Genomic DNA, 26368 nt, shown 5'->3' on the forward strand with positions numbered 1-26368 from the left:
AATGGATCAAAGACTTAACTATAAAATCGAAAATGATAAAGATCATGGAAGAAAAAATAGGGACAATGCTAGGAGCCCTAATACATGGCATAAACACAGTATGAACCATAAGTAACAATGCACAAGCACCAGAAGAGAGACTAGACAACTGGGAGCTCCTAAAAATCAAATACTTATGCTCATCAAAAGACCTCACCAAAAGAGTCAAAAGACAACCTACAGACTGGGAAAAAATTTTTGGCTACGACAAATCTGATCAGCATCTAATCTCTCAAGTCTACAGGATACTGCAAAAATTCAACAACAAAAATACAAATAACCCAATTAAAAAATGGGCAAAGGATATGAACAGGCACTTCACCAAAGAATATATTCAGGCAGCTAACAGACACGTGAAGAAATGCTCACGATCATTAGCCGTTAGAAAAATGCAGATCAAAACTACAATGAGATATCATCTCACCCCAGTAAGGCTAGCATTAACCCAAAAAACACAAAATAATAAATGCTAGAGAGGTAGTGGAGAGACTGGAACACTTATACACTGTTGGCAGGAATGTAAAATGGTACACCCACTTTGGAAATCAATTTGGCATTTCCTTAAAAAGCTAGAAATAGAAGTACCATATGATCCAGCTATCCCGCTCCTTGGAATATATCCTAGAAAAATAAGAACTGTCACACAAATAGATATATGCACACCCATGTTCACTGCAGCACTGTTCACAATAGCAAAAAGATGGGAACACCCTAGGTGCCCATCAACAGATGAATGGATAAACAAATTACGGTATATCCACACCATGGAACACTACGCAACAATAAAGAACTACGACAAAGCCATGAAACATTGTATAACATGGAGGAAGCTGGAACTCATAATGCTGAGTGAATTTAGTCAGTCACAGAAGGACAGATACTGTATAAGGCCACTGTTATAAGAAGTCAAGAAAAGGTTTAAACACAGAAGAAAACATTCTTTGATGGTTACCGGGGTAGGGCGGGACAGTGAGGGTTATTCACTAACTAGACAGTAGATAAGAATCATCTTAGGTGAAGAGAAGGACAGCACACACTACAGGGGAAGTCAGCACAAATGGACTAAACCAAAGCTAAGAAGTTTCCTGAATACAGTCAAACACTTTGAGAGACACAGTAGCAGGGGTAGGGGTCTGGGGACCATGGTTTCTGGAGCATCTAGGTAAATTGGCATAACAAAGCTTCTTAAGAAAATGTTCTGCATCCTACTTGGTGAGTGGCATCCGCGGTCTTAAAAGCTTGCAAGCGGCCATCTAAGATACATCAATTGCTCCCAACCAGCTGGAGTAAAGGAGAACAAAGAACACCAAACACACAAGGAAAGTATTAGCCCAAGAGACAGAAAGGGCCACATAAACCAGAGACTTCATCAGCCTGAGACCAGAAGAACCAGACAGTGCCCGGCTGCCACCAATGACCACCCTGACAGGGAACACAACAGAGAGTCCTAGATGGAATACGAGAATTTGATGCAGAACTCAAATTCTAGTAAGAAGGCCAGACTTAATGGTCTGACTGAGACTGGAGGAACCCCGGAAAGCATGGCCCCTGGATTCTCTATCAGCCCAGAACTAAAACAATTTCCGAGGCCAACTCTTCAGACAGGGATCGGACTGGACTGTGGATATAAAGTGATACTCGTGAGGAGTGTGCCTCATAGCTCAAGTAGATACAAGAGACCAAAGGGGCAGCTTCTGTCCGGAGGTGAGATGGGAAGGCAGAGAGGGTTAGGAGCTGGTTGAAGGGACATGGGGAATCAGGGGTGGAAAGGAGGAGTGTGCTGTCACAGTATGGGGAGAGCAGTGAAGGTCACATAACAATGCAGGTATAAATTTTTGTATGGGAAAAAATAAAAATGAGAATTTTGGAAATTTTGTGTCATTCACAATGAGACAGCAAGGCTACCAAATACTTAAAGACTTTTCTGACAATATTAAAAATATGATATTTTGATATTGTATGTATAGTGAAGAACACACTGAGTATTTCTCAAGCTGCAAGAACTGAAGGAAAAATTCAAGTCTCAAGTTTCAATTTTGAAGGATTCCATGGGCAAAATATTGAACAACACAGGAAGTATCAAACGAAGATGGAAGGAAATTACAGTCACTGTACCAAAAAGAAATGGTCGACATTCAACCATTTCAGGAGGTAGCATATGAACAGGAGCCAATGTTACTGAAGGAAGAAGTCCAAGCCGCACTGAAGGAATTGGTGAAAAAGAAGGCTGCAAGAATTGACACAATACCAACTGATATGTTTCAACAAACAGATGCAGCACTGGAAGTGCTCCCTCATCTATGCCAAGAAATCTGGAAGACAGCTAACCAGCCAATCGACTAAAAGAGATTCATATTTGTGCTCATTCCAAAGAAAGGTGTGCAACAGAATGTGGAAATTACTGAACAACATCATTAATATCACACACAAGTAAAATTTTGCTGAAGGTATTTCAAAAACAGTTGCAGCAGAACATCGACAGGGAACTTCCAGAAATTGAAGCTGGATTCAGAATAGGACATGGAACAAGTGATATCATTGCTGATGTCAAATGGATCTTGGCTGAAAGTAGAGAGTACCACAAAGATGTTTACCTATGTATGCAAAGGGATTCAACTGTATGGATCATAATAAATTATGGATAACATTGGGAGGAATGGTAATTCTAGAACACTTAATTGCGCTCATGAGGAACTAGTACATAGACCAAGAGGCAGTCATTTGAACAGAACAAGGGGATACTGTGTAGTTTAAAATCAGGAAAGGTGTGTGTCAGGGTTGTATCCTTTCACCATACTTATTTAATCTGTATGCTGAACAAATAATCCGAGAAGGTGGACTATATGAAGAAGAATAACAGCATCAGAATTAGAGAAAGAGTCATTAACAACCTGCGATGTGCAGATGACATAACCTTGCTTTCTGAAAGTGAAGAGGACTTGAAGCACTTACTGATGAAGATCAAAGACGACAGCCATCAGTATAGATTACACCTCAACATAAAAAAAATAAAAATCCTCACAACTGGACCAATAAGCAACATCATGATAAATGGAGAAATGATTGAAGTTGTCAAGGATTTCATTTTACTTGGTTCCACACTTAACATCCAAGCAGCAGTCAAGAAATCAAATAACGTATTGCATTCGGCAAATCTGCTGCAAAAGACCTCTTTAAAGTGTTGAAAAGCAAAGATATCACTTTGAAGACTAAGATGCGCCTGACCCAAGCCATGGTGTTTTCAATTGCCTCATATGCATGCAAAAGCTGGACAATAAATAAGGAAGACCGAAGAACAGACACCTTTGAATTGTGGTGTTGGCAAAGAATATTGAATATACCATGGACTGCCAAAAGAAAGGACAAATCTGTCTTGGAAGAAGTACAGCCAGAAGGCCCCTTAGAAGCAAGGATGGTGAGACTTAGTCTCATGTACCTTGGACATGTTATCAGGAGGGACCAGTCCCTGGAGAAGGACATCATGCTTGGTAAAGTAGAGGGTCAGCGGAAAAGAGGAAGACCCTCAATGAGATGGATTGACACAGCAGGTGTAACAATGCGCTCAAACATAGCAATGATTATGAGCATGGTGCAGGATTGGGCAGTGTTTGGTTCTATTGTACGTAGGGTCACTATGAATAAGAACCAATTCGACGACATCTAATCACAGCAACACGTGTAGTTAAATATGTTGACATTTAAAGATTAACATAACTTGGTGGACATATTTCCCAAATGATCAAGGCAAGATTTACAAAATGATACATGGGTAAAATGTCCATTCAAAGTACAAGACAATCCAAGACATTTTAATGGAATAAGGTACGAGAAGCCATTGCCACAGCTTCAGATTTCAATTACCACAATTATTTTTAGCTGTATAAATTATCATTTAATATATTCTCTTTTTAGCTAAGTTTGACTTTTTGTTTTCAGTTTTGTTGGCTAGTCCACTGACCCTAATTTTTTTTTTCTCATTAAGCTTTATATTTGGGGATCTTTTATAGATTCACAAGCAATTTTAAGAAATAATACAGAGAAGTCTCATGTACCCTTTACCCAGTGTCCTCCAAAGGTAACATCTTACAAAACTATAGTACAATGTCACAAACAAAATACTGACATTGATACAGTCAAGATAACAAAGCACTTACATCACCACAAGGATCCCTCATGTTGTCCTTATACAGCCATGCCCATTTTCCTCTAATGCCCCTTCCCATCCATCCTTAAACTCTGTCATTCACTGCTCTATTCTCGATTTCTATAATTTTGTTATTTCAAGAATGTTACATAATAAAATTATGTTGTTGCTGTTGTTAGGTGCCATCAAGTTGATTCCGACTCATAGCGACCCTATGTCCAACAGAGCGAAACACTGCCCGGTCCAGTGCCATCCTCACAATAGTTGTTATGCTTGAGCCCACTGGTGCAGCCACTGTGTCAATCCATCTTGTTGAGAATTCAGACAACTTCCTCTTGATCACACAGTAGGTAATCTCTTCGAATTGGTCCTTTTCAGCATAACTCTCTGAAGATTCATCCACATACTTGCCTGCATCAACAGCTTATTCCTTTTCATTGCTGAGTAGTATTCTATGGTATAGGTGGAACACAGTTTAATCCACTGTAGGACATGTGGATTGTTACTGGATTTTTTCTTCTTTTTTTGCTTTTATAAATGAAGTTGCTATAAACATTTGTGCAGAATTTATTGTGTGATCATAAATTTTCATTTCTCTGGAGCACAACTGCTAGGTTGTATAGTAGTTGCATGTTTATTTTTTAAGAGACTGCTAAACTGTTTGCCAGAGTGACTGTACCATTTTACATTCCCACCAGCAGTGTACAACTGATTCAGGTTCACCCATCCTCGCTAGCATTTAGTGTTGTCACTATTTTTTTTTTTTTTTTTAGTCATTCTATAGTGATATCTCATTGTGGTTTTAATTTGCATTTCTCTAATAACTAATGACACTGAACATCTTTTCATGTGCTTATTTTCTGTTTGTATATCTTAATTCTGTGAAACGTCTATTAATGTTTTTGCCCATTTTTCAATTAGATTTTTTTTTATTGTTGAGTTTTGAGAGTTTTTTATATATGTCAGGTACTAGTCCTTGGCTGGATATGTGGTTTTCAAACATTTTCTCCAAGCCTATAGTTTGTCTTTTAATCCTCTTAACAGGATCTCTGCAAAGCAAAATTTTTTAATTGTTACGAAGTTTATCAGTTTTTCCTCTTATGGATAGTGCTTTTTGTATCAAGTCTAAGAACACTTTGCCTAGTCGTAGATCTCAAAGATTTTTCTCCTTTTTTTTTTATCCCTATAAAAATTGTTTTTTGAACATTTTATTGTGGTTTGGGTGAAAGTTTACAGAGCAAATCAGTTTCCCATTCAACAATTTATACACATTTTGTTTTGTGACATTAGCTGCAATCCCCTCAATGTGACAACACTCTACCCTCTTCCTCCTTGGGTTCCCTGTTTCTATTTGTTAATCTTTCTTGCCCCTTCCTGCCTTCTGAACTTTGTTGTTAGGAAAATGCTGCCCTTTTGGTCTGATATGGTTGATTGTTCTGAGGAGCACACTCCTCATGGGTGTTACTGCTCACTTTACAGCCCTGTCTATAATTTGGCTGAAAGGTGATCTCCAGGAGTGGGTTCTGTTCCAGGTTTGAAGGGTATCTAAGGGCCACAGTCTTGAGGTTTTCCCCCGTATCTATCAGACCAGTAAGTCTGGTCTTTTTTATGAACTTGAATTTTTTCTCCCACTCTATCCGGGACCTTCTATTGTGATCCTGATCAGAGTGGTCGGTAGTGGTAGCCTGGAACCATCTCGTTTTTCTGGTCTATAGGCTAGTGAAGGCTATGGTTTTGTGATCCATTAGTCCTTTGGACTAATGGTTTCCTTGAGTCTTTGATTTTCTTCATTCTTCTTTGCTCCTGACGGGAAGTCTGTGATCCTTTTTAAGTTAGTTTTTGTATAAAGTGCAAGACTTAGGTCAAGGTTCATTTTTTCACCAGTGGATGTCCAAATGCTCCAGAATCAATTGTTGAAAATATCCTTCCTCCAATGAACTGTTTTTGCACCATTGTCAAAAATCAGTTGGACATACTTGCGTGAGTCAATTTTAGGTTTTCTATTCTGTTCCATTGATCTATGGGTCTATCCCTCCACCAATACCACAGTCTTGATTAATGTAGCTATATAAGTCTTGAAATTAGCTAGACTGATTCCTCACACTTTATTCTTCCTTTTAAAAATTTAGCTATTCTAGTTCTTTTTCCTTCCCATATAAATTTTAGAATATTCCTGTCTACATCTACAAAATAAATTGCTGGAATTTTAAGCAGGAATTAAGTTAAAACTATATATCAATTTGGGGAGAACTGACATCTTTATTATGTTGATTCTTTCAATCCATGTAAATGGAGTGTTTCTCCATTTATTTAAATATTCTTTTATTCTTTCATCTGCTTTTTGTAATTTTCAGCATCCAAATCCTGTATGTATTTTGTTAGTTTTACACTTATTTTGTGAGCAACTGTAAATGGTACTGTATTTTTTAATTTTAGTGTCCCTGTGTTCATTGATAGATATATAAAAATACAACGGATTTTTTTATTTTTACCTGGGATCCTGTGACCTTACTGAACTCAATGATTAGTTCTGGGAGGTTTTTCATAGTCTTTGGAATTTTCTGTGTAGACATTCATGTTATCTGCAAAAAGGGGAAGTTTTATTGCTTCCTTTCCAGTATGTGTTTTTCTTTCTTTTTCTTGCCTTACTGCACTACCTAAGATTTCCAGTAATACGGTGAATACAGTAAAGGCAGACATCTTTGCTTTGTTCCCAGTGTTAACGGGAAAACATTCAGGCTTTCACCATTAAGTATACTATTAGCTGTAGGTTTTTGTAGATGCTCTTAATCTAGTTGTGGAAGTTTTCCTCTATTTGAATTTTTCTGAGCGTTTTTATCATGAATAGGTGTTGAATTTTGACAAATGCTTTTTCTGCATCAATTGATATGATTATGTGATTTTTCTTTGTTAGTCTGTTGATATGGTGGCTTACATAGATTGATTTTCAAATACTGAATCAGCCTTGCATCCCTGGAATAAACCCAATTTGGTCATAGTATATAATTCTTTTTATATATTTTTCAGTTCTATTGTCTAATATATGTTAAGAATTTTTACACCTATATTGATGAAGAATATTGGTTCGTATTTTTTTTTTCTACTGTCTTTGTCTGGTTTTGGTACCAGGGTAATCCTAGTTTCATAAAACGAACTGGCAAGTGTTAGCCCCTCTTATTTTCTGGAAGCAATTATGTAGAATTGATGCTAATTCTTCTTTAAATGTTTGGTATGGTTCTCTAGAAAAATCATCTGGGCCTAGAGATTTGGGGGAGGGGAGGGGAAGGCTTTTAAATTAAGAATTCAATCTCCTTAATAGTTACAGGGCTATTCAAATTATCCGTTTCATATTGGATGAGTTGTAGTAGTTTGTGTTTTTCAAGGTAATTGGTCTATTTCATCTAAGTTGTCAAATTTAGGTGTGTAGAGTTGTTAATTGTATTCCTTTATCCTTTTAATATCTGCAGGATCTGTAGTAATATCTCCTGTTTCATTCCTAATATTCGTAATTTGTGTCTTCTCTTTTTTTTACCTGTTAGTCTTGCTAAAGGTTTGCTGATTTTCTAGGTCTTTTTAAAGAACCAGTCTTTGCTTCACTGATTTTTCTCCATTGTTTTTGTTTTCAAAGTTACTGATTTCTGCTCTTTTTCCAGGTTCTTGCAGTAGGAATTTAGATTATTGACTTAAGACTTTTCCTTTTTCTAATGTAAGCATTTAGTGCTGCAAATTTCCTTCTCATCACTGTTTCAGCTGTGTCCCACAAATTTTGAGATGTTGTATTTTCATTTTTATTCAATTCAATGTTCTTTTTAAATTCCCTTGAGACTGCCTCTTTGACCCACAGATTATTTAAAACTGTACTGTTTAGATTTCAACTGTTTGGAGATGTACCTGTTATCTTTCTGTTACTGATTTCTCCTTTGATTCCATTGTGGATTTGGTCTATATCGGTGTATGTTCCATGGAAACTTTAAAAGAATGTGTATTCTGCTCTTGTGGGTGAAGTGTTCTATAAATTTCAGTCAGATTCTGTTGGTTGATGGAGTTGTTGAGTTCTTCTACATCCTTGCTGATTTTCTGTCTAGCTGTTCTATCAGTTGCTGAGCAAGGGGCGTTGAAGTCTCCAACTATCATTGTGGGACTGTCTATTCCTCCTTCCAGTTCTATCATTTTCGCTTCACATACTTAGCAGTTCTGCTGTTTGGTGCATATACCTTTTAAAATTGCTAGTCTTCGGAGGCGCCCCAGAAAGCATGGCCCCTGGACTCTCTATCACCCCCAAACTAAAACACTTTCCGAGGCCAACTCTTTAGACAGGGATTGGACTGGACTGTGGGACGTAAAGTGATACTCATGAAGAATGTGCCTCTTAGTCAAGCAGATACAAGAGACCAAAGGGGCAGCTTCTGTCCAGAGGTGAGATGGGAAGGCAGAAAGAGTTAGGAGCTGGTTGAATGTTCATGGTGAATCAGGGGTGGAGGGGAGGAGTGTGCTGTCACAGAATGTGGTGAGCAGTTGGGGTCTCGTAACAATGTATGTTAAAAAAATTTTTTTTTGTATGGCAGACTAACTTGAAATGTAAACTTCATTTAATTACAACAATAAAAATATATATATGTATAAATAAAAAAATAAAGAGTATCTCAGGGCAAAAAATAAAATAAAAAAATTGCTAGTCTTCTTAGTGGACTGACCCTTTTATCATAATATATCTTTCTTTCTCTGGCAACTCTCTTTGCTTGAAAGTCTACTGTATCTGATCTTAATTTAGCTACTTCTACTTTTCTTTAATTAATGTTTGCATGATACATCTTCTTCTATCCTTTTACTTTCAACCTACCTACATTGTTAGAAGGAGGCCTGGTGGTGCAGTAGTCAAGTGCTAGGCTGCTAACCAAAAGGTTGGCGGTTAGAATCCACTAGCCGTTCTGCAAGAAAAAGATGTGGCAGTCTGCTCCAGTAAAGATTTACAGCCTCAGAAACCCTCTGAGGCAGTTCTCCTCTGGCCTACAGGGTCACTGTGAGCTGGAATTGACTCAACAGTAGTGGGTTTGGTTTTTGGTTATACTGCTATATCTGAAGTGAGTTTCTTGTAGACAGCATATAGTTGGGTCATGTTTTTTAATCCATTTTGCCAATCTCTGCATTTTAATTGGTGTATTTAGATCATTTACATTTAAGTTAAGGCTTAAGTATGCCATTTTACTTATTTTTTCTGTTTGTTCTTTCTGGATTTTGTTATTGCTGTTGTTTCTCTGTTTTCTTTTTCCTGTCTTCCTATGGGTTACTTAAATATATTTTAGAATTCCATTTATATTTATGTATAATGTTTTTGAGAGTACATTTTTGTATAGCTTTTTTAGTTATTGTTCTAGGTATTACATTAAGTATGCATACCTTATCACAGTCCACTGTCCAGCTGTGTATAAACCTTCACTATGAGTCGGAATCAACTTGACAGCAATGAGTATTATGGGTTATAAACCTTAACTCTCTAAATCCCTTTAACCTTCCCCATTTATAATTAATTGTTTAAAATAGTTCCTTTATATACATTTACAAGCACATCAGTAAGATAATTTTTTGTTTCAACCAGCACTCAAAAGGAGAAGGAAAACCTATTGAACTTACTCATATTTTTCATTTACATTTTCTTTCTTCCTTCTAGATATTCCAAGATTACCTCTTTTATAATTTTCTGTTTAGAGAACTTCCTCTAGCCATTTTTTTAGGGTACATCTGTTGGCAATAAATTCTCTGTTTTCTTTCATTTGAGAATGTCATGATTCTCCTTCATCCCTGAAGGAAATATTCTCTGGATATAAGATTCTGGGTTCACAACTCTTTTCTTTCAGCACTTACAAACTGTTGTTGTCACTTCCTTCTAGACTTCATGGTTTCTGATGGAAAATCCACTGCCATTCAAATTGTTTTTTCTCTATTGGTAATACGTGGTTTCTCTCTTGCTGCTTTCAGGATTTTTTCTTTGTCTTCAGTTTTCATAAATTTGACTATTATGCACCTCAGTGTAGATTCCTTTGGTTTTTTCATGTTTAGGGTTCACTCAGCATTTTGAATCTGTAGGTTTATATCTTTTGCCACTTGGGAAACTTTTCAGCCGTTATTTCTTTGAGTACTTTTTTAGGCTCTCCTCTTTCTTCTTCCAGGACTCTGATGACAAGACTGTTAGATCTTTTGTTGTAGTCCCACACGTCCCTGAGGCTCTATTAATTTTTTTCAGTGTATTTTCTCTCTGTTGTTCAGATTGAGTAATTTCTGTTGTACTACCTTGAAGTTCACTTAGTGTGTCCCCTGTCTCCTCTATTCCACTGTTGAGCCCATCCTCTGGGCATTTTATTTGTTATTGTATTTTTTAATTCTAAAATTTCTATCCATTTCTTTTTTATATTTTCTATCTTTTTATTGATTTTTTCTATTTACTTGCTGAATATTTATATTTTGTTTTACTGTGATTAAAATATATCTATACATGACAAAATGTATGCCAATTCAGCATTTTTACATGTACAATTCAGTGTCATTGATTACACTCATCATGTTAAAACCTATCACCACTATCTGTTTCCAAATTATTCCACCACCATTAACAGAAACTCAGTGCCCCTCTAAGCAATGACTTCTCCTTTCCTCCTCCCTCCTACTCCTGGAAACCTTTAATAAACTTTGATCTCTATACCTTTGCCTTTTCTAGGTATTTCATATAAGTGGAGTCATACAATATTTGTCCTTTTCTCTCTGACTTATTTCACTCAGCATAATGTTTTCAAGGTTCATCCATACTGTAGCATATATCAGGACTTCATTTCTCGTTATGCTGTTGTTGCTGTTGGGTGCTGTCGGGTGCTGTCGTGTCGGTTCCGACTCATAACAACCCTACGGGACGGAGCAGAATTGCCCCATAGGGTTTCCAAGATGTGGCTGGTGGATTCGAACTGCAGACCTTTTGGTTAGCAGCCGTAGCTCTCAATCACTGCACTACCAGCGCTCCACGGTGTAATATTCCATTGTATGTATATACCACATTTTGTGTATCCATTCATCTGTTGATGAACATTTAGGTGTTTCCATCTTTTGGCTATTGTGAACAGTGCTGCAATGAACATTGATATACATGTATCTGTTCGCATTCCTGATTCCAATTCTTTTGGGTATATACCTAAGACTGGGATTCTGGGTCATTCGGTAATTCTATTTTTAACTTTTTGAGGAAGCACCAAACTGTTTTCCACAGTGGCTGTACTATATTGCATTCCTAACGGCAATAGGTGAGGATTCTAAAATTTCTCTACATCCTCACCAACCAACACTTATTATTTTCCTTTTTTTTTTAAAATAATAATCATCCTAGTGGGGGGTAAAATGGTATCTCACTGTGGTTTCGATTTGCATTCCCTAATGACTATAGGGTCACTATGAGTCGGAATCAATTCGACGGCAATGGGTTTTGTTTTGTTTTTGGTTAATGACTAATGATTTTGAGCATTTTTTCATGTGATTATTGGCCATTTGTATTTCTTCTTTGGTAGATGTCTATTCAAGTCCTTTTTTTTTAATTTGATATAGTTGTGTTTATAATTGCTCAATGAAACATTTGTATGACAGTGGCTTTAAAATCTTTGTCAAATAGTTCTAACATCTCTGTCATCTCATGGTTGGCATATACTGATTTTATTTCTTAATTCAATTTGAGATTTTTCTGGTTCTTGCTATGATTAGTGGTTTTTTATTAAAATCTATATATATGGGGTATTAGGCTATGAGACTCGAGATCTTACTTCAACCTTCTGTTTTAGCAGGCATCCTCTGACACCACTCCAGCAAAGAAAGGCATGATGCCACCTTGTTACTTCCAGATGGGAGAAGAAGTCCAGTTCCTGGACTCAACCACCACTGACACCCAAAAGGTAGAAAGATTCCTCATTACTACTGGGTGGGAAGGGAGTTCTGGCTCCCCACTAGGCCTCTACTGATACCTCCCGGGCTGGAAGAGGTAGGGATGCCTCATTACTGCTCCCCCTGTGGCCTCCACTAACACCATGGGTGAGAGGGGTGGGCTCTTTATAGCTGGGTAATGGATGAAAGTCCTGACTCTTCACTAGGTCTCCTTTGACACCACCACAGTAGAAAGGTGAAGAGGCACCTCATTAACGCTAGCTGAGGGTAGAAGTAGAGGATCCCTATGTGTCACCACTGACACCACAACGGAGAGGAAGCCTCATCACTATCCTAGTAGGATGAAAGTCCAGGCTCCATACTCAGCCTTTACTGACAGCACCCCAGGAGGGCTGAGGTGCCTCATTAAATTTGACAAGGATAGAAGTCTATACTCCCCACTAGGCCTTTGTTGGTGTGGGCAGGGTGGGGCCACAGTTTTTTCTGTGGTATTTAGCTGGAGTAGAGCAGCTATTATCTAAAGTTTTCTGTCTTGCTAAGCTGTCCCTTTCCTGGTCCTTTGGCTAAAGAGAACAGGCTTTTGTTGGGACTTTTTTTTTCTCTTTACCTGTTGGCATTTCAGATTATCAGCTTCTTCAGTTCCAAGTCTGTGATACATGAAGTAAAAAGAAAGCCCAGGGAACTCACCACCACATCATTCCTTGAGTCCTGAGGCTCCTAGCCAATGCACCTTCTTCTCTTCATGTTTCAGAGTCTTTTTATTGTTTATAAAGTGCAGGGTTTTTAGTTGTCCTTAGCAGGAAAACTAGGGAAAAGCACTTCTACTCCATCTTCCCCAGAAGTAGAAGTCTCACAATGAACTTTTAAGAAACCCACTTGTTAAGTTTTGGTGTATTATCAAAGAAGAATACCCACGGTTATGTAAAAAGGATATTAAAATATACTACATGTCTGTGGGAAGCCAGATTTTTTTACATATATTTCAGTTAAAAAAAATCACAAAATTGAATGCAGAAGCAGACATGAAAATTCATCTGTCTTCTATTAAAACAGACATTAAAGAGAGCTGCAAAATAAAAGACAATCCTAGTTTTCTCACTAAAATTTTTGTTTTCAAAAATATAATTATATTTCATAAAAATGTTATTTATGTTGACACATGTGGCTTCATTACTGTTATTTTAATTCATAAATGGCTAATATTTTAATATTGTCTTGGTTTTAATTTCTAATACTGAAAATGTCTATTTATATAACCCACATAAACAAAAGTTCTTTAAGGTCCCCAATAATTTTTGAGACAGTAAATTGTCCTGAGATCAAAAAATTTAAGAACCTTGAGGTAAAGAAAACTAATATTAAAGGAAATTCTTACTTCCTCTCCCAAAAGTCGCAGGTGTGGTTTGTGAGCATGCTGTCCAGTTCCTTGTGTCAATTCAGGTGGTATCTCTGGTACTGTTAAAGGAACAGCAACATTTTCTTGGTTGCCACTCTTAACAGGAATTCCAAACAGTAATCTACAATGCAATTGAAAAAAACAATAACTTGTTTTTTAAATCACTGATAACGCAAAAAGATATTGGCTCTCATATCATATGTCTGCCAACATAAACACACTGATGTTCGATATTTATGCTAAACAGCGATTGTACAGAAGTCAGATAACCCAAAGTGGGGTATAATCCAAAAATAATTTGTTTGGTTCTGAATACATTTTAGTTGTAACCTTTGTGATGGTTTTCTTACATTGAAATAATAAATTCACTCTATGAAAACCTGATTATAAGACGTAAAAAATTCTCCACCTTCTGCTCACTAACCTGCTCCCACTCCAAGCTCACAGAAAACAGTTTCACAACTTAGACTGGGGCAGATCACAAGCCTAAGCAGAACTGCCTTCTCACATGGAAGTTTTCTCTTCCTGATTCATATCTTTCTGAGATGAACAGAAAACTCTTTTGTTATCACATCGTCCCTTCTAGCCTGCAAGCTATATATCATAAGAATGTAACTGTCGTCGAGTTGATTCTGACTCACAGCGATCCTATATGACAGAGAAGAACTGTCCCACAGGGTTTCCAAGGAGTAGCTGATGGATTTGAACTGCCGACTTTTTGGTTAGCAGCCGTAGCTCTTAACCACTATGCTACCAGGGCTCCAAGAATATATATAGGAGGTACAAAACATACCAACAAAAACCTTAGTTAATCCAAAGAGATAATGAGATAAAGTAAAATTTGAAGGCAAATGGGTCATTAATGACTGACCTACTGACTGCTTGTAAATACATAAATTTTGTATTGCCACATTTTTTATAAAGGACATATAAAATGAATATAAAGTGGGTCTATACAGAAATAGTTATATCAATTTCACATGGCAGTATTTAGTACCAACATTCCTCTAGCTTTTGTGTGTGTGGTAAAATATACACAACACAAAATATGCCATTTTAACCATTTTCAAGCATACAACCCAGTGGCATTAATCAAACTCACAATGTTGTGGAACCATCACCAGCATTTGTTTCCAAAACTTTTTCATCACTCCAAACAGAATCTCTGTAACCATTAAGCAATAATTCCCCATTCCTCCATTTCCTCAGCTTATGGTAGCCACTAAATCTACTTTCCGTCTCTATGCATTTGTCTATTCTAGATATTTCATATAAATGGGATCATGTAGTATTTGTACTTTTGTGCCTGGCTTATTGTACTTGTCTTCAGGGTTCATCTATGTCATAGCAAATATTAGAACTTCATTCCTTTTATGGCAGAATAATATCCCATTCTATGTACATACCATATTTTGTTTGTCCATTCTTCTGCTGATGGACACATGAGTTGTTTCCATCTTTTGGCTACTATGAATAACGCTTCAATGAATCATTGGTGTAGAAGTATCTTTATGCCCTCTAGCTTTTTGCTATACCACTATATGAACAGTTATATTTTATGAGCCGCCAAATATGAAGACTGAGAATACACAATCCCTACTGAGTTTAGTTACTTAAGAGTATGCTGAAATCCTCAGATATCATCGCCTTGGCCCTTAAAAAGAAGACCCACCCAGAGTGAGGCTGGAGAAGATAGGGTCTTGCCAAAATAGGGTTATTAAAAAATAAATAAATAAATAACTTTTCTATGTCACCTAGCCAAATATTTGAATTCGAAGAGATGTTAAAGCTCAGCTCCCAGCATGATGAATATAGTAGACTGTCACTCAACACCTGTTCCATCCTTCTTCTAGTGTGCTTACCTGAACTGCAGATGATGGAGACAGAAAAACTCTCCTGCAGCCAGGGTTCTAGATGTGATGTTGGATCCACTAGTCAGAGGCATTCGCACACAATTTGGAAGGGAGAAGTTTCTGATGTTTCTGTTGGCATGCACAGTAATAGCAACATCGAGTTCTTCTGCAGCAGTGCTCCAGTTCCTTCTTTAGTGGGTTGTCTTTTTTTTTTTTTTTTTTGCCAATGAGCATATCAAACAGACATAATGTGGCTCCAGAGTCAACAGCTATGACAGTACTGGCCACCTGATCTCTGAATCTCAACTAAGGTTGTATGTTGCCAGTGTTGGCTTCCAGATTTCCTGCCTTCCTGACTGTGCCAGAAATAGCAGCTCCCCTGCCATCTATTTAAGCATGTTATGAGAGCCATCACTGGAAGCCCTGCCTGCTTAAATCTCATTTTTCCAATCCTTCCACTGATTTTATAAGCACCAAATTCTCTTTACTAAATTGCTTAAGGTAGCTAAAGATGTTTGTTTTCTTCAAATGAATCCTAATTGATATATTCCGAAAAACAAAAGAACAAGATAAGGTTTAGGGGGTGAGGGGATGGGCCAAGATCAGTATAGTATGTCTAAGATAAGGTGGAGACACTTTGAGGAGGCTGGTAACTTAAGAAGCTACCTTGAGGCACATCTGTACTTTTCTCTGGTCCTATGCCAAAAACAGGGTAGTAAAAGTTATTCACATCTTAATGAATTTTGCCCTTTCACATTCCAGAAAACATAAATTTTGGTTGGTTGGAAGGAAAGGGGAAAAAAGCCATTGAACACTTTAGAGTATATGGTTCTGGTAGACACGAATGGAAGGCCTTAGTGGAAAGGCTACCCAAGGTCAGCAACTGTTCCTGATAAGACAAAGATGAATCACTCATTTTGAAACTTCTCTCCAGATCTGGCCTGCTTATTTCTTTCCAGAAAAAAATAACAAACGTTTTCTAGAGCTCTCCCTTTTGGAAAACATCACCATCTCAGTGTTTCAGACTAAAAATCTCTTCATCACCAACTTCTCCCTCACTCCCAACAGTAACCACTACCCCATTCGTTCTCCCTCCACAGTGTCTCTCCAGTCCACTGAATTTTTCTCACCTGAGTCCTATGATATTGTCTTCACTGGTGCTTTACCTCCAGACTCTCCTTCCTCTAACCCATGCTATATGCCCCTGCCAGAGTTGCCATCAGGCACCCTTCTCTCCAAACACTTTAATGACTACACACATAGCATAAAACCCAACATCCTCAGCCTCATAGTCAGGGTCCTCCACAGTTGAGCATCATCCACTTTCCCACTTCCTATGCCCAAACCCCAGGCCAACTTAAATTCACAATGCAAAAGGTGCCCAAGATGCTGCAACTACTACAAGGACAATAAGGAAGACAACCAAACCAACATGAGATTATAGTACAGTGCGGTGAGCACTGTGAAAGTGATGAACACAAGATCCCACTCAAATCTCAACTCTTCTGTGACACCTTTACAAATCCCCCTCACCCCAGTCAAAATTCATCTTCGCCTCCCTAGTTTTCCTGCTACATTTGATCTGTCCCCTCATTATAGAATATACTACATTCTATTCTGCACATATTTTTCACAGTAAATCATAGGCTGTTTATGGGGGCAGGGAAGTGATTCTTATTCATTTTCTGTCTCTCATGGATTTGAATATAGTAGGTAATGAATAAATGTTGAATTTTGGCTAAGAGAGAAAAATCCCACAGTAAAAGCCAGCCCCAGATCCTGCCCTAGGGAACTGAGAATCACAGATCAGCATGATGTAATACAGTGTTCTCAAAGTGTGTTCCACAGCATCATACAGAAACTTGTTAGAAACGCAAACGCTTGAGCCCCACCACAGACCTAGTGAATCAGAACCTCTGGGGGTGCAGCTCAGTCATTCGTGTTTTAACCAGTCCTGCAGGTGATTCTGATGCACACCGAAGTGTGAGAACCACTGATGTATTACAGTTTTTCCTAAAACAGCCTCATCAGAAGAATAACCTGGGATGCTTACAGACCCGTCCTCCAGAGATCCTAATTTGGCAGGTTTGGGATAGAGCCTGGGAATTGTTACACATATCAGATACCCCAGGTGTCCTTATGCTCTTGGAAGCTTAAAAATCACTGATACAGTGGGAAGAGTCAGACTTTGGAATGAGGTTGAAAACCAGGATTTTAGCTCCAGTTTGTCTATGTACTATGCTATGTTGGGGAGGTCACTTGTCCTTCCTAAGTCTCCGTTTCCTCATCTATGAATGGCAACAGTGATTATCTTTCAGGGTCTAATGATTAGAAAAAAATATGCCAAGAGCTTTGCACGTGCTACATGCTCAGTAAGTGGTTGATATTACGATCATTATGTTATTATCTCTGAGGGATTTGAACGAAGAAACAAGCCTACCTCACTCAAAGTGAAAGTTAAACCTTCCCAGTCAACATCAGTCTCCCTCCGGGCCGGAGTTATACAATGCATTATTGTAGGTTGCTGTCAAAGAAGTTTGAGAAATATTTGCCCTAAGCCTTGAGCACCCTTAAAATATCTCTGTACACATCTTCTATGGGTTACATAAAAGTGACTGTTAGCTCCCTCCTGTGAAGCATGGAGAAGGATTCTCCCTCCAGCAACCTTCCCCCAACCTTGGTGTGACTCTAACAGAAATGTTCCTCCATCACACCTTTGCTATCTCTTCCTTAGTAAATTAATCTTGCTATTTGTAGTACAAAAGTCTGGGGGAGGCTTCACAGGATGAAGTGAGCAGTCACTTTTATGTAACTCATAGATGTGTACAGAGATATTTTTAGAGTGCTCACAGCCTAGAGCAAATGTTTTCCAAACTTTTTTGACAACAATCCATAATAAGAAATACATTTTATATTATGACCCAGCACATACAAGAGTCTTACCAAAGTAATACTTACACGCAATAGAATGCACTCTTCTAGACTACATCATCTTTTACAGTGCTGGTAGCAACCCACTAAAGCAATTTCACAACCCACTTATTGGGTCACAATCCATAATTTGGAAAACACTAGCTTACAGGCTAATCTGCAAATTGGCTTTTTGTTTTTGTTTTGTTTTTTAGTCTTGTTTTTTTTTCTTTAAAATCAGCAGCAGAGGCATATGAATAGTTTGTGTGATTAAAAAAATTCAATGATTACAGACCTAATAACTAGTCTGTATAAGAGTACATAACTATATAGATTTTTTTTTACAAAATATGATTAGGAAGGGGGGATTTTATTTTTAATCATTGTAACACCATTGCAACATGCAAACAGTGACATCTGGTGGAATGACATTGCTCTGCTTTAAAAAAATAAAAAATCTAGCATTCACGTTTGCAATTACGGAATCAGACAAATTTCCAAGTATTTCCTCTTCTGGTATTTTCATATTGAAACAAAAATACACACTATCTTAATATCTTAGGAAATATTGATAGTGCTTACTGAAATGACTTTGGTCATTACAACCTGTATTTTTCTAAAAATGCTAAGGCTTACTTGAAAACCCTGGTGGTTTAGTGGTTAAGTGCTACGGCTGCTAACCAAAAGGTCAACAGTTCAAATCCACCAGGTGCTCCTTGGAAACTCTATGGTGCAGTTCTACTCTGTCCTATAGGGTCGCTATGAGTTAGAATCAACTCGACGGCAACAGGTTTGTTTTTTTTTTTTTGGTTTAAGGCTTACTTATACATAGGGACTATTAATGAAAGTGGATATAACAGAAATCTAATTGAGTTACTGTTGATTCTAGTACTAACTCTACCACTAACTGTGATTTGGGTTGTAAGATTCTAACTCAGTTTCCTTGTCCATAATATGAGACACTTAGGCTAGGAAAATGCTAAGATCTCTTACAGCTCTGATATATGTGCTTCTGTGACACTTTTCTCACCAGACAGACCTCAAACAGGGATTAAGTCTTAGGTTCTTTGGTATAATATCTTAGATCATTGCCTGGATTATGCAGCAAAGAACAAGGCCAAATAAGGGGTGGGACTGGGACAAGGAACTAGACCTAACCATTAAGAAATGGCAGACAATTCAAGAGACTGGCAAGGTGGGGGTTGGGGGAGTCAGACCCAGCTACCCATGTTGGAAGAAAATACAAAGCAGAAGACAGCACAATATTCCAAATGCAGTGTGACAGACCACAGGCCTGGTGCGGTATAGCAACCGGCATCAGAAAGGTCTGGCATGGGACAATGGCACATTCTAGTGGTGGGAAACCAATGATGGGAACTAGAAAACCAGATAATATTCTGAGACTCAAAAGCTTTCCGTAATTAACCAACATCAGTGTTGTCTCCCACAGTTAGCAAGGCCCCAGCCCTGGCCTAAGTCTCCGACAAAAGATTTGAATTTCTAGGAGGCAACAAGCAATAGCAAAATAAGATCCCCAACCTGCTTCCAAAACTGGATTACAACAGGTAAAATCAAACCACCAAGTGTGACTAAAATATGCTTATCTCAGATTACTCAACTAGAGCTCCTAAGATTCTTCCTAGCTTAGGGAGAAACTGGTCTTGAAAACAGAATGTGGAAGAGTATACACAACGAAGCATGAAGAAAAAGTTAACAAATGAGATGGCCTTTCATAAGTTCACAAAGCAGTGGGATATAATGGAAATCACATTTAGAATCAGAGAGACCTGGGTTTTAATCTTTGCTTCTACCAGCTGTATAAATTTGGACTAGTCACTTAATCTCTCTAAACTGCATTTTCTTCATTTTGGAAAGGGAATGATTTTATCTATTATGTAGTGTTGTTAATACTAAATTATATACAATAAATGCAATGACCTGAGTGCATCTTCTGTTAGATAATTTTCTGTTTTTGTATTCAATAGTCACTATCCTATTTGAAGGGTGTGGGTAAAATTTTTATAATGGAAGCACATCTTAATTCAATTCTAATCTATAAGTAGTAGAGGTAGTTAAGTCAAAATAATTACCCAAAAAAATCTTTGAAGGAATATAAGCTGCCAAAACACCATCTATAATGTGACTTTTTTAAAATGTATGCATATATAATACATGTGCGTGCATAGAAGAAAGCCGTGAAGAATCTTTACTAAATAGAAAATGCAATAGGAAAAGGTCAGATTCTAGTATAACAGTTTTAACAATCAAGAGAAAAAACAGTAGAGGCAAAATTTTCAGATTTTGCCACATCTCACCCCAAACTTCCTTCAGGATTCTGAATTACTAAAATGGCAATATAAACCTGAATCTTCTGGTTTTCCAGCTTAATATCTAAAAGTAGTATTCTTTTTTTTTTTTTTTTTTTGTACTCACCAAAGTAGAATGTAGAACAATTTCTTTATAAACTATGTTATGCCAATTGAGCTAGATGTTCCCTGAGAACATGGTCCCCATAGCCCTCAGCCCAGCAATTCGGTCCCTCGGGGAGTTTGGATGTGTCTATGAAGCTTCCATGATCTTGCCTTGGACAAGTTGTGCTGGCTTCCCTGGTATTGTGTACCGTCTTACCCTTCACCAAAGTTATGATAAAAGTAGTATTCTAAATGCCAGTTGAATCGATCTAATATTACCTTTGGGCATCCAGAAATAATCTATCTTCATTCAAAACTGAATAAACAGAAAAATCCAATATGAGTTATATAAAGTGAGTCTGCAAAGCATAAGAAAGAAAGAAATACAGCATTCAAAGAGTATATGCAGAACATCTTTTTGAAAAAGACTGAACAGAGGAAACTAAAAATATTTTTGAAAGGATCTACTTTGTGTTGTCAAGGAAATTTTTTAATGCTTGCATAAAACAGGTAATAAAATTTCAGATTTTTCTTGACACTTACAGAATTAAGGAAAAAAACAGGAAAAATAATGCCATAAAACCAAGAAAACCAAACCCGTTGCCGTCAAGTCAATTCCAACTCATAGTGACCCTGTAAGACAGAGTAGAACTGCACCAGGGTTTCCAAGAAGCGGCTGGTGGACTAGATTTGCGACCTTTTGGTTAGCAGCAAAAAGCTTAACCACTATGCCACCAGGGCTCCAAATAATGCCACAGCAGTACTAAAATGGGAATTTGAAGGAATTTTTTAAAAAATTCATACCACAGAAAATGAAACCACTGATGTGAAACAGAGGTTTGAAAGATGAATGTAATCAAAGAAATACAGATAATAAAGATCCAACATATAGCTAATTGATATTTCTAAAGAAATGCTCCAAATAGATACACTAGATATACTACTCAAATAAAATTTTAAAAAAAAGAGTCCTAAACTGAAGAGCTGTATTTTCCTATCTAAAGGGCTTTTCATGTACCTAGGAAAAAAATTAGAAAGTAACCCACTCCCAAAACATATGTTAGTGAAATTATTTAATTTAGAGCAAAATTTAAAACCCTAAATAAAAATGGGCTGGTTTCAGATTTCTAGCCCACAATATCAGATATTAGAAAATGATACAAACAAACAAAAAGTACACAGGCAAACGTTGGCAAATATGACAAATTATAAAAAATAAGAAAGAAGCCAAAAAAGAGAAAAAAAATAAGGTGATAAGAGTTAGACCAAATACATTTCTTATGATAATAAATACATTGTTGTTATTGTTAGGTGCTGTCAATTTGGTTCCTACTCACAGTGACACTATGTACAACAAAACAAAACACTGTCCAGTTCTGCACCATTCTCACACTCGTTGTTATGCTTGGGCCCATTTTTGCAGCCACTGTGTCAATCCGTCTCGTGAAGGGTCTCTCTCTTTTTCACTGATCCTCTGCTTTACCAGGTATGATGTCCTTCTCGAGAGACTGGTCCCTCCTGATAACATGTCCAAAGTACGTGAGACGAAGTCTCACCATCCTTGCCTCTAATGTACATTTTGGCTGTGCTTCTTCCAAGACAGATCTGTTGATTCTTCTGGCAGTCCTTGGTATATTCACTATTCTTCACCAACATCATAATTCAAAGGCATCAATTCTTCTTTGGTCTTCCTTATTCACCGTCCAGCTTCCACCCGCATTTGAGACAATTGAAATCACCATGGCTTGGGTTAGGCCCACCTTAGTCCTTAAAGTAATGTCTTTGCTTTTTAGCACTTTAAAGAGATCTTTTGCAGCAGACTTGCCCAATGCAATGTGTCGTTTGATTTCTTGACTGCTGCTTCCATGGGTGTTGATTGTGGATCCAGGTAAAATGAAATACTCGACAACTTCAATCGTGTCCATTTATCATGATGTCACTTATCGGTCCAGTTGTAAGGATTTTTATTTTCTTTATGTTGAGGTGTAATCCATACTGTCTTTGGTCTTCAACACTAAGTGCTTCAAGTCCTCTTCACTTTCAGCAAGCAAGGTTGTGTCGTCTGCATATCGCAGGTTGTTCATGAGTCTTCCTCCAATCCTGATACCACGCTGTTCTTCATATAGTCCAGCTTCTCGGATTATTTACTTAGCATACAGATAGAATAAGTATGGTGAAGGGATACAACCCTGACACACACCTTTCTTGACTTTAAACAACGCAGTATCCCCTTGATCTGTTCGAACGACTGCCTCTTAGTCTAATTACGGGTTCCTCATGAGCACGATGAAATATTCTGGAATTCCCATCCTTCATAATTTTTATTTTTGTTTTGTTATTTTTTTTTTAGCATGGTTGCAATGCATCTCATCATTTGTAAACACCATAAAATATCTTCCACTGATGGACATTTGTTTCTGGTTATTGATTATTATTTTTAATTATTTTAAAAACAATCAATAACCAGAAACAAATAAATATAAACAAACGCAAATAAATATGGGGTAAGCCAACTTATTATAAGAAAATAAATTTATGATTAGCTTTAAAAACATCAAAGTCTATATAATCTACAAGTGGTACAACTAAAAAGGGACAAGCCATACCATATAAAGAAAGCAAAAAATAAAGTAAATTTTAAGGGAAGAAAGGATTAAATGGGACAAAAATTTATTTCCAGTTATTGATTATTATTAAAAAGTGACACAATGAACATCTTTGTACACTTACCAAAGTATTCATTTTCAAGTACTTCTGTAAGGTACATTCACTGGAATGAGACAGCTGAGTCAAAAGTTATGTGCTTTTAAAATATTGATAATATTGCCAAGTTGTCTTGCAGAAAATGTATACCATACTCCTGACAGGAAATGTATTCATGTATGGAAAACTATACTTGAAAGATGATTTCTCATTGTTTTGATTTGCAGTTCTTTAATTATGAGTGCAGTTAAGCATCTTTTCATATGCTTATTAGTCATTTGTACTTTTTTTCCTATAAACTGCCTGTTCATGTCCTTTACTTGTTTTTCAGTTAGGTTGCTTTTATCTTATTACTTTGTATGACTTCTTTGTAAATACAAAAACAAGTCCTTTGTAGCTAAAGTGTGCTGAAAATACGTGGTCCTGATTTGAGGGTGAAGAAAAGCAAGGTACGGAGCAGCTTATATGGTGTAAAGAATAGTAATATACAAATAGATATGTGAGTATGTACATATTTGTATGTGTGTATGTGTATAAAACCACAAGATAATGTTTAGTGTGATTACCTTTGGGAAGACAGGCAATGAGAATTTCTTTCAGGGTTCTTTATGTACCTTTCACGCTCTTGGATTTCCTGCCTCTTTCATTGTAATCCTTTCTTTTGTAGTAATAAGGCTCATGTGAGCCTTATTTATTGTTGTCTTTTTCTTTGTAGGTTTTTGTGTTTTTAAAAGAACTAATAAATGTTATGACAAGTTAAATATGTCATAATCCACTTAAATTTAAAGATACCCATATATGTTTTCCACCACTTGTCTGTCAGTTTGTCACACTGTGATGGCTTGCATGTTGCTCTGATGCTGGAAGCTATGCCATCGGATTTCAAATATCAGCAGGGTCCCCCATGGTGGACAGGTTGAACGGAGCTTCCACAGTAAGACAGACTAGGAAGCAGGGACTGGCAATTTAGTTCTAAAAAAATTGGCCAGAGAAAACCTTACAAATAGCAGTGGAACACTGTCTGATACAGTGCCAGAAGATGAGCCCATCAGCATGGATTTGCTGATGAGGCATGACTCAAAATGAGAAGAAACAACTACAATCATCCATTAATAACTGGAATATGAAATGTTTGAAGGATGAATGTAGAAAAATTGCAAGTCATCAAAAATGAATTGCAATGCTAAAGATTGATATCCTAGGCATTAGTGAGCTGAAATGGACTGGTATTGGCTATTTTGAATGGGACAATCATATGGTCTACTATGCCAGGAATGACAAATTGAAGGGGAATGGCATCGCATTCATCATCATAAAGAACATTTGAAGATCTGTTGTTGTGGTTTGAATTATGTCCCCCAAAAAATGTGTGTATCAGTTTGGCTAGGCCATAATTCCTGGTACTGTGTGATTTTCCTGTGTGTTGTAAACCTGCCTCTATGATGTTAATGAGGGAGGATGGGTGGCAGTTGTGTTAGTAAGGCAGGACCTGATCTACAGGACTGGATTGTGTCCTGAGGCAATCTCTTGAGATATAAAAGACAGAAGTAAGCAGTGAGACAGGGGGACCTCATACCATCAAGAAAGCAGTGCCAGGAGCAGAGCACGTCCTTTGGACCAGGGTCCCTGCGCCGAGAAGCTCCTAGTCCAGGGGAACACTGATGAGAAGGCCGAGAGAGAGAAAGCCTTCTCCTGGAGCTGACCCCTTGAATTTGGACTTTTAGCCTACTTTACTGTAAGGAAATAAACTTCTCTTCGTTAAAACCATCCACTTGTGGTATTTGTTAAGGCAGTGCTAGATGACTAAGACATCTATCCTGAAGTACAACACTGTCAGTGATAGGATAATATCCACGCGCCTACAAGGAAGACCAGTTAATACAACTACTATTCAAATTTGCACACCAACAACTAATGCCAAAGAAGAAGAAACTGAAGTTTTTACCAACTTCTGCAGTCTGAAATTGATCAAACATGAAATCAAGGTGCACTGATAATTACTGGTGATTGCAATGTGAAAGCTGGAAACAAAGAAGAAGGATCTGTACCTAAAAATATGGCGTTGGTGATAGAAATGATGTTGGAGAACACATGACAGAATTTTGCAAGACCAAAGACTTATTCACTCAAATACCATTTTTCAATAACATAAAACAGTGACTATACATGTAGACCTCATCGGATGGAATACACAGGAACCAAATTGACTACATATGTGGAAAGACGATGGAGACATTCAACATCATCAGTCAGAACAATGCCGGGGTCTACGGTGGAATGACCATCAATTGCTCATATGCAAGTTCAAGTGGAAGCTGAAGAAAATTAGAACAAGTGCACGAGAGCCAAAATATGACTGAGTATAACCCACCTGAATTTAGAGATCATCTCAAGAATACTTTTAATGCATTGAACACCAATGACCAAAGACCAGAATAGTTGTGGAATGACATCAAGGATATCATACATGAAGAAAAGGAAAAGGTCACTAAAAAGACAGGAAAGAAAGAAAAGACCAAAATGGATGTCAGATGAGACTCTGAAACTTGCTGTTGAATGCAGAGTAGCTAAAGCAAAAGGAAGAAACGATGAAGTAAAAGAGGTGAACAGACAATTTCAAAGGGCAACTGGAGAAGACAAAGTAAAGGAGTATAATGAAATGTGCAAAGACCTGGAGTCAGAAAACCAAAAGGGAAGAACACACTCAACATTTCTCAAACTGTAAGAACTAAAGAAAAAATTCAAGCCTTGAGTTGCAATGTTGAAGGATTCTACAAGGAAAATATTGAAAGAAATAAGAAGTATCAAAAGAAGATGGAAGGAATGCATAGTCACTGTATCAAAAAGAATTGGTCGACATTCAATCATTTCAGGAGGTAGCAAATGTTGAAGAACCTATGCACTGAAGGAAGAAGTACAAGTTGCGCTGAGGGTATCGGTGAAAAACAAGGCTCCAGGAATTGATGGAATACCAACTGACATGTTTCAACAAATGGAT

General features: G+C 37.4%; 1 protein-coding gene across 1 annotated transcript in view; it reads right to left on the bottom strand.

Moving 5' to 3' along the window:
- The window catches only part of TTC6 (tetratricopeptide repeat domain 6), a 249006-nt gene that overhangs the window by 127606 nt on the left and 95032 nt on the right, over positions 1 to 26368 (bottom strand). Inside the window, exon 7 of the mRNA XM_012555603.2 lies at positions 13473 to 13614. Coding sequence (XP_012411057.2) covers positions 13473 to 13614 — 142 coding nt within the window. The remainder of the gene's footprint in view (positions 1 to 13472; positions 13615 to 26368) is intronic.

The sequence above is a fragment of the Trichechus manatus genome, unplaced genomic scaffold (assembly GCF_000243295.1).
Source record: "Trichechus manatus latirostris isolate Lorelei unplaced genomic scaffold, TriManLat1.0 scaffold00043, whole genome shotgun sequence".
Lineage (NCBI taxonomy): Eukaryota > Metazoa > Chordata > Mammalia > Sirenia > Trichechidae > Trichechus > Trichechus manatus.